The sequence below is a fragment of the Podarcis raffonei genome, chromosome 6 (assembly GCF_027172205.1).
Source record: "Podarcis raffonei isolate rPodRaf1 chromosome 6, rPodRaf1.pri, whole genome shotgun sequence".
Classification (NCBI taxonomy): Eukaryota; Metazoa; Chordata; class Lepidosauria; order Squamata; family Lacertidae; genus Podarcis; species Podarcis raffonei.
In genome coordinates, this window is record NC_070607.1 from 18,992,550 (window position 1) to 19,010,274 (window position 17,725).

At 40.6% G+C, this 17,725-nt stretch overlaps 1 protein-coding gene across 5 annotated transcripts in view; it reads left to right on the plus strand.

Moving 5' to 3' along the window:
- The window catches only part of NEK7 (NIMA related kinase 7), an 83,303-nt gene that overhangs the window by 22,740 nt on the left and 42,838 nt on the right, over window positions 1-17,725 (plus strand). For 4 of the 5 annotated variants that reach the window (XM_053391496.1, XM_053391495.1, XM_053391500.1 and 1 more), the window contains 2 exons: window positions 1,576-1,661; window positions 6,738-6,878. In XM_053391496.1, coding sequence (XP_053247471.1) covers window positions 1,605-1,661; window positions 6,738-6,878 — 198 coding nt within the window. In that variant the 5' untranslated portion in view covers window positions 1,576-1,604. The remainder of the gene's footprint in view (window positions 1-1,575; window positions 1,662-6,737; window positions 6,879-17,725) is intronic. The other variant, XM_053391499.1, reaches the window with a different exon arrangement.

Here is a 17,725-nt window from a genome sequence, read left to right on the forward strand (position 1 = left end):
AAGAGAAAAAGCATAAAACTGACATTTAAAGAAGTAAGATGATTTACACTATGTCCAAAACTTTGGGTTAGGAAACAGTTTTAATTTTTTTTTTAAAGTAACTTGTCTGTTAAAAAGTGTTTTCCTTTTGATGCTGTTTCCCAATTGGATAGACTCCTTCAGCGTTTCTAGGTTAAAAGTATTTGCATTTTTTGTTTTGTTTTAATAAGGATCTGTAGAGAAGCTTTTTTGTTCTTTGTAGCTAGCTGGTTTTTTATATCGATCAGAATGCTTTCACATTTGATTCTGATCTCAGACCTACATGAATAGAAGCAGCGATGTTGAGAGAAAATGACAGGCTACAAAATGTAGTCAATTTTCTTTCTTTTAAATGAGTCCTAATCTTCTCTTACACTCTGCTCCTGGGAAATGCGCATTTGACGAAAAGGATTTTTAAAGGGAATTTTGGTTTTTGATTTTGTTTTTTTATTATTAAAAAAAGATAGTAAATGAGTAATATATATATATATATATATATATATATATATATATATATATGGGGGGAATTATTTTATCTGTGACTGTCTTTTCCATTGGTTTACAGCTGGTGAGTTGGGTTGCAGCCTCACCTAAGTGGGTCACAGCAGAAGCACTACTGCTATACAGTTGTATGTTATATACAGTTCTATGGTTTTAAAAAAGAAAGAAAGGAAAGAAATGGGTCCCCAAATTAATGTTAGGGCTAAAGGTGGGTTGTGGGTCTGAAAAGATTGGAAATCACTTGTCAGGCAAGTGTTGATTTCATTGATTCATGAGCATTCATGTGTGAACTTGCCCTCAGAGGGTTGACCACTTAAAGCAGAGCTTTCCAAACTGTGTGTCGCGACATGTTAGAGTGTCGGCTGCAATGTGTCTGGTGTGTATCGCACAAACGCTCCCCACGCTCCTCCTGGGGCTAGAAAGGGGTTAGTTTAACCTCCGGTTTGCTAGTAAAACTGAATTACTGTGTTGCGCAATGATGCAAAACTGAATTACTGTGTCGCGAAATGATGCATGTCTAAAAAGTGTGTCACCAACATGAAAAGTTGGTAAAGCTCTGACTTAAAGAGTATTTTCATGTCACATAATGGACTTGAATGTTTGAGGACATAATAGGCCACCCCTTAGTTCAACTCCTTAATCCTCATCTTTCCCTACATGAACCAAGCAAATGTAACTTCAGGGGCACACATTTCCCCCCTGCTTACATATTTCTGTGGTCTGACACTGTAACAACAAAAACAACTTGTTAGTCGCTTGTCACCCAAAGGTTTCCAAGCAACTTACCTCAAAGAAAAATATACAAAATATAATAGCAGAGGGGAAAGGGGGGGATTCATATAATACATTAATATTTCAAAAAACATAACATCAGTGGAAAAACAACAACAACAAAACATACCAGCCATATAAATAGATGGTAAAGTCCTTTGTCCTGCCCTGTAAATTCCTGTGTAAGCTAATGATGCTATGGAAATAAAACCAAAGAGGAAGGTTATATTCAAAAATATTTCATTGTGTCGTATTTTTATAAAGGTCATTCATATTTTTGTACAGGTCACTTGAAAGTGTTGTGATTTGAAACAATGGATGAGCAATCTCAAGGCATGCCAGGCCCTCCTGTTCCTCAATTTCAGCCACAGGTAGGACATTGCATTAGTTGCTCAGACTAGGTAGGAAGGGGTACATTAATGCAGAATTTAAAAGCCCAGAGAACTTACTCTGACTTACATTTTGCCGATATTATTCTGTTCATTTCCATTACATACTGAAGCCCTAGAATGGTGCTATGGATTTTTTTTCCTTTCCATTTTTTTTTTACTGTTGCAACTTGGACTCCAGTTTGTTTGTTTGTTTGTAACTATACTATGTTTTAGGGGATGCGGGTGGCGCTGTGGGTTAAACCTCAGCGCCTAGGACTTACCGATCGTATGGTCGGCGGTTTGAATCCCCACGGCGGAGTGAGCTCCCGTCGTTCGGTCCCAGCTCCTGCCCACCTAGCAGTTCGAAAGCACTCCTAAGTGTGAGTAGATAAATAGGTACCGCTTTATAGCTTTATATCGGAAGGTCGGTGGTTTGAATCCCAGCGACGGGGTGAGCTCCCGTTGTTCGGTCCCAGCACCTGTCAACCAGCAGTTTGAAAGCACCTCAAAGTGCAAGTAGATAAATAGGGACCGCTCTCCGGCGGGAAGGTAAACGGCGTTTCCGTGTGCTGCTCTGGTTCGCCAGAAGCGGCTTAGTCATGCTGGCCACGTGACCCGGAAGCTGTCTGCGGACAAGTGCCGGCTCCCGGCCTATAGAGTGAGATGAGCGCGCAACCCCAGAGTCGGTCACGACTGGACCTGATGGTCAGGGGTACCTTTACCTTTTACCTTTATAGCGGGACGGTAAATGGCGTTTCCGTGTGCTGCGCTGGTGCAGGCTCGCCAGAGCAGCTTCGTCACGCTGGCCACGTGACCCGGAAGTGTCTCTGGACAGCGCTGGCTCCCGGCCTATAGAGTGAGATGGGCGCGCAACCCCAGAGTCGGTCATGACTGGCCCGTACGGGCAGGGGTACCTTTACCTTTTAATACTATGTTTTAGGTGAATGGCAAATCAGTTCTTGTAGAAACATTAACGCAATAAGCACTACTCTAGCTTCAACAACAATAGAAAAACCTTTTTCAAAACTACATTTCTCCCCTCAGGGCAATATGGTTCTTGGGTAACCCTTTGGTGGTGACTGAGATTGGTAGAGAGGCCACCAGTAGGAGCTTTAGGAGTTAGTTGGTGGATAGCTCTGTAAGAACATCCCTTAAAATTTGAAGCGCAGATGTGCCAGTACAACTCAAATTTCTGTATCATATAATCTTTTTGTGTAGCTCCATGGAAATGCTAATATCAAATAGTGACCTGAGAGAGAATGCAGTTTGCTAAATCATAATTGCGTCAGTGCAAATTATGTATTCAGAAGTAAACGAAGAAACAGTAGCAGAACAAAGTTTCTTCTTGGATTTCGAAAAGCATACCAAGAATGAGTTTGTGTAACCCTGTTTTTCAGCAGAGTGTCGGGACAGCAGCGAAAAACAGTCTAATTAAAAGGATGAAATGTTTTTCTGATACATAACAAGTTTTAAGTTACAAACGGGGAGTGGGAAAGTTGTTAACATTCACAGATTTCAGCACAGCTGTTGCTTTGGAATTTGAGCCTATTTACACCTCAGGTGGTAGTCATGTTCCGCTGCTATACACCAGTGGTTTGTTGCCCATACACTAAAAAGTGTGATGGGGAGATGTATGCTTTCAAAGATGATGTGCACTTTTTTTTGGCCAGTCATGACTGTCTGATGTACGTCCACACACTGTGTTTGTATGTGCACATCTTCACTTTGAGGATACCAAAATACCAGTTGAAGGTACTGTCATAACCAGGATTTCTAAACACCCTTGTTTCTAGACCTGGTTACAAGGGAACCCACCCAGGCTAGTATTAACCATAATTCACATTGGTGTAGGTGTCCAATCCTGAAATAATTAGGAAATAATTTGAACACTGAAATTAATAGCTTTGTGAGTAGGTGATTGCTTTTAGTTTTGAACTGTTTTAGAAGTTTTAATTGCATTATTTTTGCATTGACATGTTGCTGCCCTGGGCTCCTTTGATGGAAGGTGAGGGATATATGTTTAATAAACAACAAAATAAAATAAATAATCCAAAGCATGTTCCTGTGGCTGCCTTCTGATTTGCAAACTGCAGTTTGCAAGGAGCCAGCACTGGGTTTGCCCAGAACATGGGAGAGAATGGTTAGGGCCCCGATAATCTAGCTCAATAGATGGATTATGTTATGCCAAAAGCAACACCCCAGCTGAGATGTAGAAGTTGTTGCCACTCCTTTTCTTTTTAATGTGCTGGTGTAAGATGCAGTGTGATCTTTACCAAAATGTATGTAATATGTTCTCTGACCAACTGATGCTCCCATTATGCATGAGTTTATTGCTTTCCCAAATTGCATAGTGGCTGGGAGGGAGGCCCGGGTGATAGTTGGGAGATGTGCAGCTATGTTCCTTCTCATGTCAGGTCTCCACGTCTAAATTGTATGACAAGACAAGGGAGCAGATGAGACAAGCTGTCAGTCAGCCACACTGCCCTTTGAAGAAAGGCCATTGGGGCTGGGGAGGCAGGGGGGGAGGTGCTGCAAATGGGCTGTGAAGTTTACATACACTGCCCACTGTTAAACAGATTACCTCTAATGAAGTGTCTAATGCTCAGGCCATATCAGTCTAATCCTCGGTGGCAGTTCATCCCTCAACTGCCAAAAAAACACCGCCCTCTGGCCCGCTCTCGCCACTCTGGCCGCCAAACACAGGGAGGTGCCCGGTCTTAATAAAGCCAGACAGTGTGTGATCTGACATGCAAATGTAGGTCATTGCATATGTAAATGTGTGATTACAAACCTGCATGCCAAAACACATTAGTGAGACTTTGCTCTCAGCATGCGGTTGTCACACTGCCTTAGTAGTTCACGCTAATGTTTGTCAAGTTACTGCGCAGACAGAGGATGCAATTCCCAATTCAAATTTTGAAATATATGCTGGTTAAACAACCACAAAACCCCGTAGCTTAATGAAGCCACTTCCTGGTTCTCTGCAACGTGAACATTTGAATAATAAGAGAGAACTCCACCAAGTTTCTCTGTTTTTACTCTAAATGCTGCAGATAACCTCATTAAATCTGCATAGGCTTCACTTTGAATATACATAGCTGAATTGCTGCAATACCATCGCTATCGAAGCAGCAACGTATTTGGATGTAGGTGCTTCTAAGGAACAATAATTTATTTTTGATTGTGTAACTGAGCATCGGGGAGGCAAAAGCCCTAGAATCATTTCTAACACCCGCTGCGGTTCAAAGAAGACTAATTTAGTACTTACAGCATTTAGAATTGCTGCTGTTTTTGCTTTTAAATTGAAATGCAAGGGCACAAAATGACAAAATTGTTGCCGTCCTTCATTTTGTTACTGTTTTTGTTTGGATGCTGCATGTCACAAGAGTATGCAAAACTTTGAAATATAAAATGCTTGGGATACAGAACAGAGAACAACCTGGAGTATCACTGACTCTCGGTTTTCTCTCTTACAATCTTTGCTGTCTCCTCCAAAAACAGGAGAAGCCAGTTACAGGTATATATTCTACATCAAATGGAGCATATCCAACTTCAGAATACAAACAGTTAAATATAATCAAGGATCTTAGAACTCTGCATTTCTGCATCAATTTCCAGATCTCTAAAGCAATCTGTTAACGGTTGCTCAGTTTCCATATCTCAGTAGTAGATTAAGCATTGGTCACAGATAACATTGCAGGTGCATGCCTTCAATGCAGACAGAACTTGCTCTGATTCCAGGCCAGTACTAATCCATCTTCTTCAACTACAATTTTCAGAAGTAATTTGGCCTGGGTTTCCCATCCTTTTCTCCTCATCTGTACTGGACACTAGGAAGTTTTCTCATACCTCTTGGCTAGAATGTCCACTTACGCCTAGGAGCTATGTAGACACTGTTAAATTGGCTGACACTCAGAAGCACATACATGATCATGTTTCTCTTGAAAATCCACAACTATACATGTATATTTTAACAATATGAGGACTAGACCTGAATCCTTAAAAGGAATACTTACGATATCAGGTGAAATGGGAACAAACAGTGTTATTGATCACAACTTATCACCCTAGTCTGACTTGTCAGAGGACTTGTCGACAGTAGGGGAAGGACTGTAGGTCTAAGTGCCACTGACAGGAACTCTTATCTGCAATCCTATGCCCACTTACCTGGAGATAGGCCCCACTGAACTCACTGGGATGTATATCTAAGTAAGCATGTATAGGGTTGGATGTAATTTTCATTTATTTTTGTCAATTGCATTTGTGTATAAATATTAATATTCATTTATATTCCTTTTTACAAAAAGTACACAAGGTACCTTTACATAAAACCTAATTAGAATGTGACCCAGAAAGTAAACAATAGAAACAACAGTTTAATATGAAGGCAGATAAAACCATGATTTTAAAAAGCCCCACAAATAAAACTGTCCTCAGTCCTCACCTGAAAACAGACTGTGTGGGAACAGTATCAATCTCTCTTGACAGACTATAACAGATTCTAGGTACCAGAGCTGAAAAAGCCTTCTTCTGAGTACCTATCTGGTGCACCTACCTAATCTTGAAGGTATTGGTTAGGAGCATTTTGAGAGGATTGGAACCTAAAACCATTTAAGGGTTTGAAGTTCAAAGTCAGGACCTTGGGTTGAGTCTAGAAGAAAACTGCCAACCAGTGACAGTGCAGTGTTGACACACAGACACTTGGTGATGTGGTGGAGCTAGGAAAGGGTTAGTTCTCAGTTTTCAAACCCAGTAACTTAGAATCCATTCCAAACTGGATGCTTACTGACTTTCCAGGGTTAGGAACCTAGGCAGTTCCAAAGCAAACATAAGGAAACTCAGAACAAATACACCCATATAGTTTTTCGAACACTGTGACTGAGTACTGCTTATTTCTGCCAGTGCACACATACTTGCCTTTTTAAAGCCTCTGTACTTTGTGCAGCCAATCTCACATTCATGTTCTTAAAGCTAATGGTATAAGCAACTGGCTGTTGGGAGGGGGGAAAGTATGATTGCACATACTCCTCCAGTATGTAAAGTATACCTTATGTTTTCTTGTATCCTTGACTGCAGAAAGCCTTACGACCCGACATGGGCTACAATACTTTAGCAAACTTCCGAATAGAAAAGAAGATTGGCCGTGGACAGTTTAGTGAAGTTTACAGAGCCACATGTTTGTTGGACGGTGTGCCAGTAGCTTTAAAAAAAGTGCAGGTAAGGATGTCTTGAGCAATGCAATGAGAAACTTGGCTACTGCTTTTGGTAAGGTTGCTTAATGTTGTTTTATATATAAGTCAATAGGTAACCATTGTTTTAGAACCTTTGTGGGGTTTTTTACTTTATTTTTGCATTTTGCATTTCACAAACCATAACAAAAAAGAAACAAAATACAGACATCATATCCCCTTTGACTTCTCTGCCCCCCTTTTGTGGATCCTTATGTTTTCATTTTCATTCTGCCTCTTATCACTAAGTCCACTGCTGATTCTAAAACAATTGGAGTTAGCATTGTTTTAGAACCTTGCTAATTGTTGAAATACCGTTTTATAAAAACAATAATCATAATTGTTTATTTTTATACTACTTTTCCACAGTAAACTATGCTCAAAGCAGATCACAACATCAAAATGAATACATAATTCACAAGTCATAACAAAATATAAATAATCACATAAGAAATTGGCTACTCTCATATTAATAAAAGTACAATAAAATTGTACAATTCACTGATAACAATTCTAAATAAGATCTATCAATAAAAATACAAGAACATAACTTACGCATCTGCAAAACTAAATTTTGACTCCGAGCAACAGCAACAACCCCCACTCTGCTACCTGCTCTCTAGGTAGCAGCAACTTTCATAGCTGGAGTCATTATGTGTCCTGTGCTCTCAGGCCAAGTAAAGATGGTCCAAACTGAGAACAGGGACCAGTTCACACAGGACTTTTATCCACCATCCACTACCCAGAGATCTACCCAGGCAGCAAAGTCTCTCACTTCCGAGTGCTGCCTTTGGCTGATGGTACCTGTACCTAACATTCACCAGCCGCAACTTTTGTGGCAGTTCTTGCCTTGAAGAAGCCTAGCATCAGCATGTGGCACCTGCAGGCAACTGTGGTATCAGGATTCTGTCAGGGCTTATTGCTGCACTGACACCTGTCCTGAGGCTGCTGAGGCACCATTTAAATTTTCCACAATGGCCCCCGGGTCACCCCAGGGCATTGTGGGAAATATAAATGGTGACTCTAGGCCGCCTAGCATGGATTGCTGCACTGCGGCTGCTGTCTTCACCAGATATCCTTCAAAGATATCCTTCGAAACCTGCAGTGTAGGAGGCTATGATGCTATGCAATGGGTAAATGGAAGAAAGATCTAACATTTTTGTAACAGACATAGGATTCAAAATATCTTGGCTCTCTGATTATTGTGCAATGAACTTTAGACATCAAAAAATGTTTCAGACTTGAGCCTTAAAAAAAATAGGATGACAAGGCTGGCTGTACTGCTTCTGCTGCTGCCACCTAAGGATTTCTGAATGCTTTTCTAACCCTGAATACAATAGCACCACCTCTGTCCTCTTCATGTGGCATTGTGAAGCTGTAAGTTTAAGGTGCCAGGTTTTAAGGGCTGTGCATGTGCTCCCTTCCCTTCCCTGCCTCTAACTGCAGTCTCTGTGTGCTGTATTTAAAAGAATGAGCTTCATTCCAGAGCAGAAGATTTTGAACTGCTAGCTTGTATTAGCGAAATGCATTCAAAAGAAGTACAAATGTTAAAGAGATGCATTCAAAAGAGATGTGCAACGTTTTTTTAAAAGTAAAGCCAGTCCATTGACTCTCGTCAGAAACCCTACTGTGCCAAATGTTAGTCCCAAGGCCATTAAAACATAACAGGCTCTTCTTTGCGGAGTATTATCTATGCACAGTCTACAGTATGGGACCTTCTTGAACAGATTTCCCCAGTCTGATTGCCCCCAGATGGTTAGAACTGCAGTCCCCACTATTGGCCATGCTAGCTGTGGTTGATGTAAGTTGTAGTGCAGGACACTTGAAGTTTACTAGGTTGGACAAGGCTGTTCTAGGGCAATAAGACACTCTAGTTTCTTCACTTGACTGGGAGACATTGACCTTACGTGAGCATAAGAAGCGCTAGCAAGCCCCTTCCTGCTCTTTCCAAACTTGCCGTGAGTGCAGCAATGAAGGGGATCTCTCTTGTCTGTGTTGTTGCAAGGTCTCCTTGCAAGGTTTTCCTTGTAAGATTGGATTGTTTTTCTTAATGTTGTTAAAGTGTTGCAAGTATTGCTTCATTTTTTTCCTGTGGGTTATATCTCTCTCCCAAGTCCTATGCATTGTGTTACAATGAGTAACTTTTGAAAAGTGCCTTCACAACAGTGGAAAGTCCCGACTCGTTATCTGTATTAGTGAGTCATTTCCTAGTCCTTCTGCTGTCCTGTGCAAATCCACCCTGTTACAAGGCACCCAGGGCTAGCTTGTGATGCTCGCTCCCACACTGCCGTGTATCTTAATGAAATTTGGGTGGAGTGGCTCCTGCACCCCATCCTAAATACTTTACAGGGCCAATTATGATTAGGATTAAATGCTGTCTTTTATTTAACAACGACATTTCAAAATTTACATTATATTACTTGCTAGCATGCTTTCTGCCTGGAAGTCTGTGGGGCATTAAAGTAATTTGGATTCCTAAACTTTTTTTTTGGCCATGTTAATGTTTCAAAGCTTCCATCTTTAAAAAAGTTACCTAGCAGAATATAAGCTCTTTTATTATATGGAAATGCCAGAGGGTGCGAGGGTCAGCAGAGAAGGAAGCAGGATAGTGTTAAATTGCAGCATAAATGTCAAAAGAAGTATATCTAAATGAAGACTGTAGTTTGTGTGTGTGTTTGTTACTGTACTATTTTTAAACTTGAGAATTTAATAGGTTTTTGAATTGCCCAGCAACAGTAACTATTTTGTTGTTGTTGTTATTTTAAGAATGCATGCAATTATGGAACTTCTGGCTAGCCTGGTCTACATGGGAGTTAGGGTGAAATGTTTTGCTAGAATTCTTTCCAGAAGCTCCATTGCATTTTGTGCCCTAAGTATTTCCATGCATTTCCCCTTTCATTTCAGCTCTTAATACCTTGTGTTAGAAGATCATAAAAGGATTCTTTTTATCTGGCACATGGATTAATTATTCATTGTGCGTTGTCAGCGAATTGCTTCTTCAGGATTAAATTAGAACTAATTAATCTTAAGGAAGAAAGTTCTATTTTATGCTATAAAAAAACTATGGCCATTTTACTTTCCTGGTTGGTAATCATTTTATTGCTTTTGCATTTGTAGGGAATTCTATTTGTTTGTTTTGCCAAAGCTCTTTATGGTTCTGCAGGTTGTGGTTTATTAAATACGCTATATTGAAAGCATTTAGTTCTACGATTCAAAAGAGACTACTTTTTCAAAGATCGGAGTGCTGTTCATACATTCTGAATAAAAAAGTCTATTTGCTCTCTGAGATCAAACACCAATGGTCTTAAGAGCAGTATTACATTTTGCAGGGGGGGAAAGCTTGTAGCTGGAGTGTTTCAAAAGAAGCATCCTTTTGAATTAACTGACTTATTTTATAGACTTCAAAAGTCTAGTTGTTGGACTGAGAGAAATAAATGCCGAATAAATTCAGAAATGAGAATTTAATGTGGGGAGACTTTCTTTTTTAAGAGGGCTAGTCCATCTTTCTGCTCCCTTCTGCTTGGTTCTTCATCTTAATCCCATTACTGCTCTCAACTTTAGCACCACCTCTAAGGATCATCACCCCACCTGCGGCATGTAAACTGCCACCTCCTCATGCTGATTTTTGCCTTTGGCTTAAGGCTCCATGAAAGAACAAAAACAAAACATGAACCCATCTTCTCATTCCCTGTTTGCTTCTCCCTCTCAGGCTTTTTGGTGTCCTCTTCAGCAACTTTTTATCCTCCTTTAATATATCTCTTCTATCTTTATCTCATTGCCACTATTTCTTCACATTTTCCAGATAGAAAGCTGTGCTGCGTTTGCCAATTAACTGCTGGTGCAGTAGATAGATGCACATGAATTCAATGGATTAGGTCTGACTTGATGGCTGGCTGTGTAATGAGCAAGTCCCAAAATTTGCAGATGTGTCTGGGTTCCTTGGATGTGCTAGACTAGAGCATGGCTGGGAAACCTGTGGCCCTCCAGATGTTTCTGGATTACAGCTCCCTTCAGCCCCAGAGAACATGACCGGTAATGACTGGCAAACATGTTCCTGGTTTAAGAAAGATTCCCCCCCCCCCTTTTATAAGTTCTATGTGTAGCAGCGGGGTATGTGGGGAGGATTTGGGAAGTTCTGAAAGTCTTTTTCTCATTGGGCTGTAGTTCCTAAGAAGCTTGTTTGGTGCCAATGTTGATGTCATTTTGGTGCTGAATGAAGAGCAGGATTTTTAGCTTTTTAAACATTTTACAAAGTTTAGACCATGTTTAGCTTTACAGTCTACAAAAGATTTAAATATTCCAATCCAGAAAACTGCACTTGTCATTCAGATTCCCTACATTCTGCAAACCCATACGTAATCTCCTCCCTGCCTCTTACCTAAATGGATACCAACCCTTTTCCAGTCTAGCAACATGTCCACATGTTTTTGGCCTACAACTCCCATGATTCCTAGTTAGCAGGACCAGTGGTCAGGGATGATGGGAATTGTAGTCTCAAAACATCTGGAGGGCAGAGGTTGAGGGAGCCTGGTATAAGCCTGCCTCTTTTGTGAGGAAAGTCTTTGTCTGTTTTTCTATCCAGGAAAAATACTAGATTTCCCTCCCTAAATCATATTTTTTTAAAAAATGGAAATACATGAAACACACTTTTTTAAAAGTCCCATGTAGCTGTGGAAGATTTCTGAAACCCTTTCACCCCAAGTTTTTTTTTAAATGAACCTTTTAGGGTTCTAACACTTTGTAGTTAGAGTGGGAAATTGATTTCAAGGTTCTTTTAGAAGTATTTGTCGGTAAGCTTTAAGCATTGTGTAGTATATGCAAGTACATGGACTTCTGAACAGAATAGTAAGATTGCCTTAATTTTTTGTTGAGTGTTTTCAAATCATTTACCAGTTTATTGGACAGTTGTTTTCAGCTAATTAAAATGACAAAGATTGGGTATTAGCTTAGTCATTACAAATGCCCTTGAAATGATTTAGTCTTAGAGTTTTGTTGGATGCAGAAGCTATTATATTTGTAGTTTTCCCCTGCAATGTACAGGTACCAAAAGAAATGTTAAACTTGTAATTAATCAGCATTTGTATATTGATAACACATTGTCTTGAGAAATGTAAAATGTAAAAACATCCTTGTTTCTCCCTCTTGTTAGTACATGGCTATTTGGTCATGTCTGGATGATTATATATCAGCTTAATCAACTGAGATATGAACGAGCCTTGTACCCTGCATATAGCCTTTTGGCTTCTTCCTTTGGGTGAGCAAGCAAACAAGCCAGGAAATATTCAGTTAACTATTGTTAACCTTACTTTCCCAAATTGGCCATAATAGAAAATGAATTTGGAACATGTCAGGATGTGAAACCATGGTTTGAATCTGGCTGATATCCTGGGATTATTCCAAAGCCATTAACCATGGTTTCCCAATTTGGATGCAATGGGAAATTGTAGGTAACTGAATATTTCCTGCCTTGTTTGATTCATGTGAAAGAAGGAGTGATATGGCTGCATGTGGACTGCAAAGAGGTTTGTTCATATGTTATCTTACTAAGTTATGATATGTATGTCTGCAGCTTTGGGGAAACATTAAGTGTGCATGCTAAGTGGAATATACAGTGGTACCTCGGGTTACATACGCTTCAGGTTACAGGCGCTTCAGGCTAACCCAGAAATATTACCTTGGGTTAAGAACTTTGCTTCAGGATGAGAACAGAATTTGTGCAGCGGTGGTGCAGTGGCAGTGCAGCGGCAGTGGGAGGCCCCATTAGCTAAAGTGATGCTTCAGGTTAAGAACAGTTTCAGGTTAAGAACAGACTTCAATAACGAATTAAGTTATTAACCCGAGGTACCACTGTACAAGTTTGTTTTAAGGGTACTAATGATTACAAAACCTCTTGTGGAAGAAAAAATCAGGTATTGAGTAGTACAATACCCAGTTTAAGGCTATTTAATGTCACCCACCCCACCAATATTATTGTCTTCCTTTGAGGGAAAAGTAAATTGTTCTGTATAAATAAACAACGAATATCTTCCATTAGCATGGAAGTTCCTTTGCTTCTAGTTGTTGATTAGCCAACGAGAATGGATGTATTTGTCATAAATTTGCTAGGCTGCGATAGTTGGGGATTGTTCAGGGGAAATGGGGAACCCGACCTTATTAATACTGTGTTAATGGGCTCTTCCATAGTAAAACACAAACAAAGACCAACTCTTAAATAGTACTCTGGGCTTCTGGAATTCTCCCTTAGGCAATCAATTTAATCAGTACCAGGTGCTGTGTGTTGCTTGGACAAACTTGAAAGAATGTCCTTTATAAAATAACTTCTTATCTCCCCCCCCCATGTGATCATTTTAGTACTGTTCCTTCTCCTGCACTTAAGACTATATAACCATTTCTTACTGGGGAAAGATTTGGTAAAGATCATGTCCATCACAAAACTTAAATCTAACAAGAAAAAATGATTGCAAGAGAAGCATGGACTTGACTTTGGTATGGATCAGTCTCACATAGTATCTTTAGGCCACATGGACATAATTTCAAATTCTCTTGAAAAAATAGTGTTACACAACAATGTATGTAAGCTGTGGTAAACAGCATCACTTGATGACTCTGTTTTGGGGTGATTTTCAGTTTTCTGCTTTATAGTAGCACTCCCCCCCCCCATTTTAGATATCAAATTGTTTTATGTGCCCTATGGGAACATAGTTGCTCACTTTGCTAATGGTGTGTTATTCAAAACATTAAATTTGGCATAGTGTAGTTACAGTTCAGTGAAGCTTTTATTTGTGTAGTATAGCTTGTCCACACACAGAGAGGGGGGTTTTCACTTTCCCCCCTGAAACAGCAACTCCACTCCTCTGTATTGAAAACTTCTTTTGAATCCCCTATGAACTTATAGGGACCCCTGACCATTAAGTCCAGTCGTGAACGACTCTGGGGTTGCGATGCTCATCTCACTTTACTGGCCGAGGCAGCCGGTGTTTGTCCACAGACAGTTTTTCCGGGTCATGTGGCCAGCATGACTAAGCCGCTTCTGGCGAACTTAAAATGAACTAAATTATGTAACTTGAGAGGAGAGGAGATAAAAGCCCTACTGAATTGGTGAGTTAGCTGTACGCTTCTCTGAATTGTGGCCATAGTCTCTTCAACACTCGTTACCAGTAATAGTATCTTCATGAGACCATCAAGCTCTCTTCAGAACTATTCACTTTTCAGAGACAAATGTTTCCTTGTGGTGATATTTCATAAAGGGGGCTATGTTCTCCTGCTGGCTCCAACAAATTGCATGTAAGAATTGGAGCTTGGGTGATGTTGACTGTGGGCACAGTTCAGAGCTGTTGAAATCATTAGAGGAAAGCATACAGTGGGTTGCATCCAGTACAATTGCTTTGTGGACAGAAGGAGAGTTTTGCTCATGGAAGGACCCTGCGAGTGCTAGCCATGAGTAGCAGTCTGAGACAGGACCCAGAAGCTGTTGGACAAGTTAAAAGTCAGGACTGAAGAGAAAGTCTAGAAGAGCACAAATGAGTGAACAATCCAACGCTTGGTGAATTCTGCTTCACAATGATCAAAGGATCAAAGGATCAATTAGTGGGTGAACAATCCAATGCTTGGTGAAAGTCATGACTGAAGAGCAAGTCTAGAAGAGCACAAATGAAGAGCAAGCATACAGGAACATGCCAGAGCTTAGGAAGACCGTGTTGCTCAATCAAGGCTCAGCAGGAACAGGAAGCCCTGTTTGTTCGTTCCTGCCCAGAAAGATCCAATGGCCTATCTTGGAGGGTGGAGTCATTCTACCGTGTGTAATTTAGTGGTTCACCACATAGATGAGTGTCACACAGATCCAGCAGCTCCTGACAATAATTGTTGATGTTGTGGTGGTGGTGGTTGTTAATTAAATTTGTATACCACCCTTCATGTGAAGATCCCAGAGCATAAAACCCTTTTAGTTCACGGAACAACTGCATTGGGTTGACAGAAATGCCTTCAGCACACCTCCTTTCCATCATCCTAGGCAACTAGAGTAATGCATAAAACTATTGCATAATATGGTAGCATGCTTGTGCAAAGTGTGGCTCTCTGTGGCACAACCAGCAGTTGTGTGCAGAGCTATTTTATCACAAGAGTGCAGTATCCATTAGTGCAATGCAAGCTTCTAACCCAATAATGACCTCCTCAGTAATCTTGTGAATTAGCCAATAACCCAGTAAAACAAGCGCTCGGCTGCTTAAATACTTGCAGCTGGACAAATCATTATATGTGTCGTCCAAATAATTTCTGCTGTTTCTCTAACAAGGCTCTTATGAACTTCAGAAGCCATTGCCATAGCATTTGAGGTGGGAGACTTAAGTTACAAATGTTGACACAAAGGATACTTTGCTGTCATTCTTACATAAGATATAGGATGCAATATGCGCAACATAAGATCTAGGTGTTAAAACAAAGAACTGTAAGATGACAATCGGTGAGTCAGTATTTCTGAAATATTGTAAAATATTGTATATTAACGCTGCACATTTTAAGGTAAATTTCCATAGCTGTCCAGTTTTACTTAGTCAACTTGTTTAATTTTTTAGGCTGTACTCCTAGACATACTCCTGCCAACCTAGCAGTTTGAAAGCACGTCAAAGTACAAGCAGATAAATAGGTACTGCTCTGGTGGGAAGGTAAACGGCGTTTCCGTGCGCTGCTCTGGTTCACCAGAAGCCTCTTAGTCATGCTGGCCACATGAACCGGAAGCTGTACGCCGGCTCCCTCGGCCAGTAAAGTGAGATGAGTGCTGCAACCCCAGAGTCGGTCACGACTGGACCTAATGGTCAGGGTTCCCTTTACCTTTACCTTTAAACCTTGTTGGAAACAGTGGGGCTGACTTTTGAGAATTTCACTGTTAGTTAACCTACTATTTATTTGCTTTTCTCCCTTATATGGGTCCTTTCTTCCTAATTTATTCCTGGGTTTGGGATCAAACCATACATTTCACTTCAGGGTTTTTTTATTAGAATAATTCAGACCTGCCATGTCTCTTTTTAACAAAAAGCAGTTGGAGGTGCCATTTGGGATCATGGTGCAGGGTTGAGGTAACCCATGCCATTTTCCTGCAAAAATAAAAATCCCTGATGGGTGCTGTTTTCTGCAAATAGATGCTTCTGTTGCTGAGTTTAACACTGGGGACATTTAGACATTATTGCTTACCTCTTAACCTGTCCAGAGTGTCCAGGAAGGGAAGGGGTCTACAATAACATAACTTGTCCCCTTCAGTGTGATACAGCAGGGATCAGATGTTGGTGTCTCACAGTGATGAGTGGCGGGGACAGGGCAAGTAGGAACCTGAAGTACCTGGTGGGTTGAGGTTTTTGTCTGGTAAGTTTTTTAAAAAAACATGAACATGCCTGCTGTGTTTTCCCAAAGGCAATCAGATTCTTGGAAGCTAATCACATGTGCCAAGTCTTGGGATTTTAATGCCAAGGTGATCTAAGCAAGAGAGTGTGTTTTTCATTCTGGCTCTGAGACTTATAGCAGCTGAGGGCTGCAACATTTCTCTTTTGCCAGGCATGTTCTAAACCCCAAGTCGTAAACTTTTGCTTCTGTGTTTTCCATCAACACCAGCTTGCTTTTCAATATTTAGTCAAAACTGACTATACAGTGCTAGACCTTCCTTCCCCACTCTATTAGTCAGATGCTATTTTTTTCATCATAACATTCCATTCATGTGACTTATCTTGCTATCGTTCTGCTTTGCCACTCAGTCTCCTTCCTGAATCATAACTTGCAGCACAGAGAGTTTGCTTTCTATCATCTCAGCATTTGCAATGCACAGAGGTGTGAAAATCCTGGGGTGTGTTCCTGCTAAAGTGCGTCTTTCCGCTTCTCTTAGCAATTTGGCTGGTTGCAATATATTTGTCCTGTGAGATTTACGCAGCATCCTGATTCCTTGGTTAACATCTGTTGCCAAAGCTGGCTGTTTTTGCTTTCCCTGGCCGTGTGTATTCAACATAGTTAGGGCATTTTTTTTGGACGACAAAAATGGGGACAACTAAAATTACCTTGCTTCTGTAAGAGAACTTCCCCAAACAAGCACAGATTTTGGAAGAAAGTCATAATGGGAAAATGATTGACAGGACCACTGTCCTTGCTACCTTAATTCTAGTGAGGGCTTCTAAGTGATGATGGAAAAGTACATTGCTGGTTGGGGGTTGCAAAGCTTCTCAGTGCTTTTGTTTTATACTTCTGAGACAGCCTTTCATTTGTTTGTGTATTTGCTTTCACAATATGTGGACACTTCAAATTACAGCAAAAAAAGCACACCTGCAATTTTCAATCCCATCAGACATCCACATATCACCATGTATCTGACGACACCCATCAACCACACTGAAAAACCAAGCAGAAGAAACACTGCTTTGTTTTCCAGGAAGACCCACTGAACATGAACATGTTGCCTAAGAGCAGATTTCCAGGGGGCATATGCAACTCTCTTGTGGTGCTGACCTTTAGGGGTTTCTCTCTAGCTCCTGACTCCCTGGAAAGCAGCTGTCGTCACATAGACATTAGGGGTCCTCTTAAATGAGATAGCATGTACAGAAATGCAGCTCCAGATCTAGACTTGTATAACTATCTTGATTATCATCATCACGCCAGATGCGCTTAAAAAATGAATGTCACAGTTCATTTTATGCCAATGTTTCTGAAATGTCAGATAGCTGAAACACGCTTTTTCTCTGAATTAAAATTCAAGGCACACTTCTTGTATTCCCAAAGGTTTACATTTAGCGTGTGTAAATTATATTAAAAAAGTATCCACCCATGGTGCAGCCTAGTTTCTGTATGAGTCGCTGATCT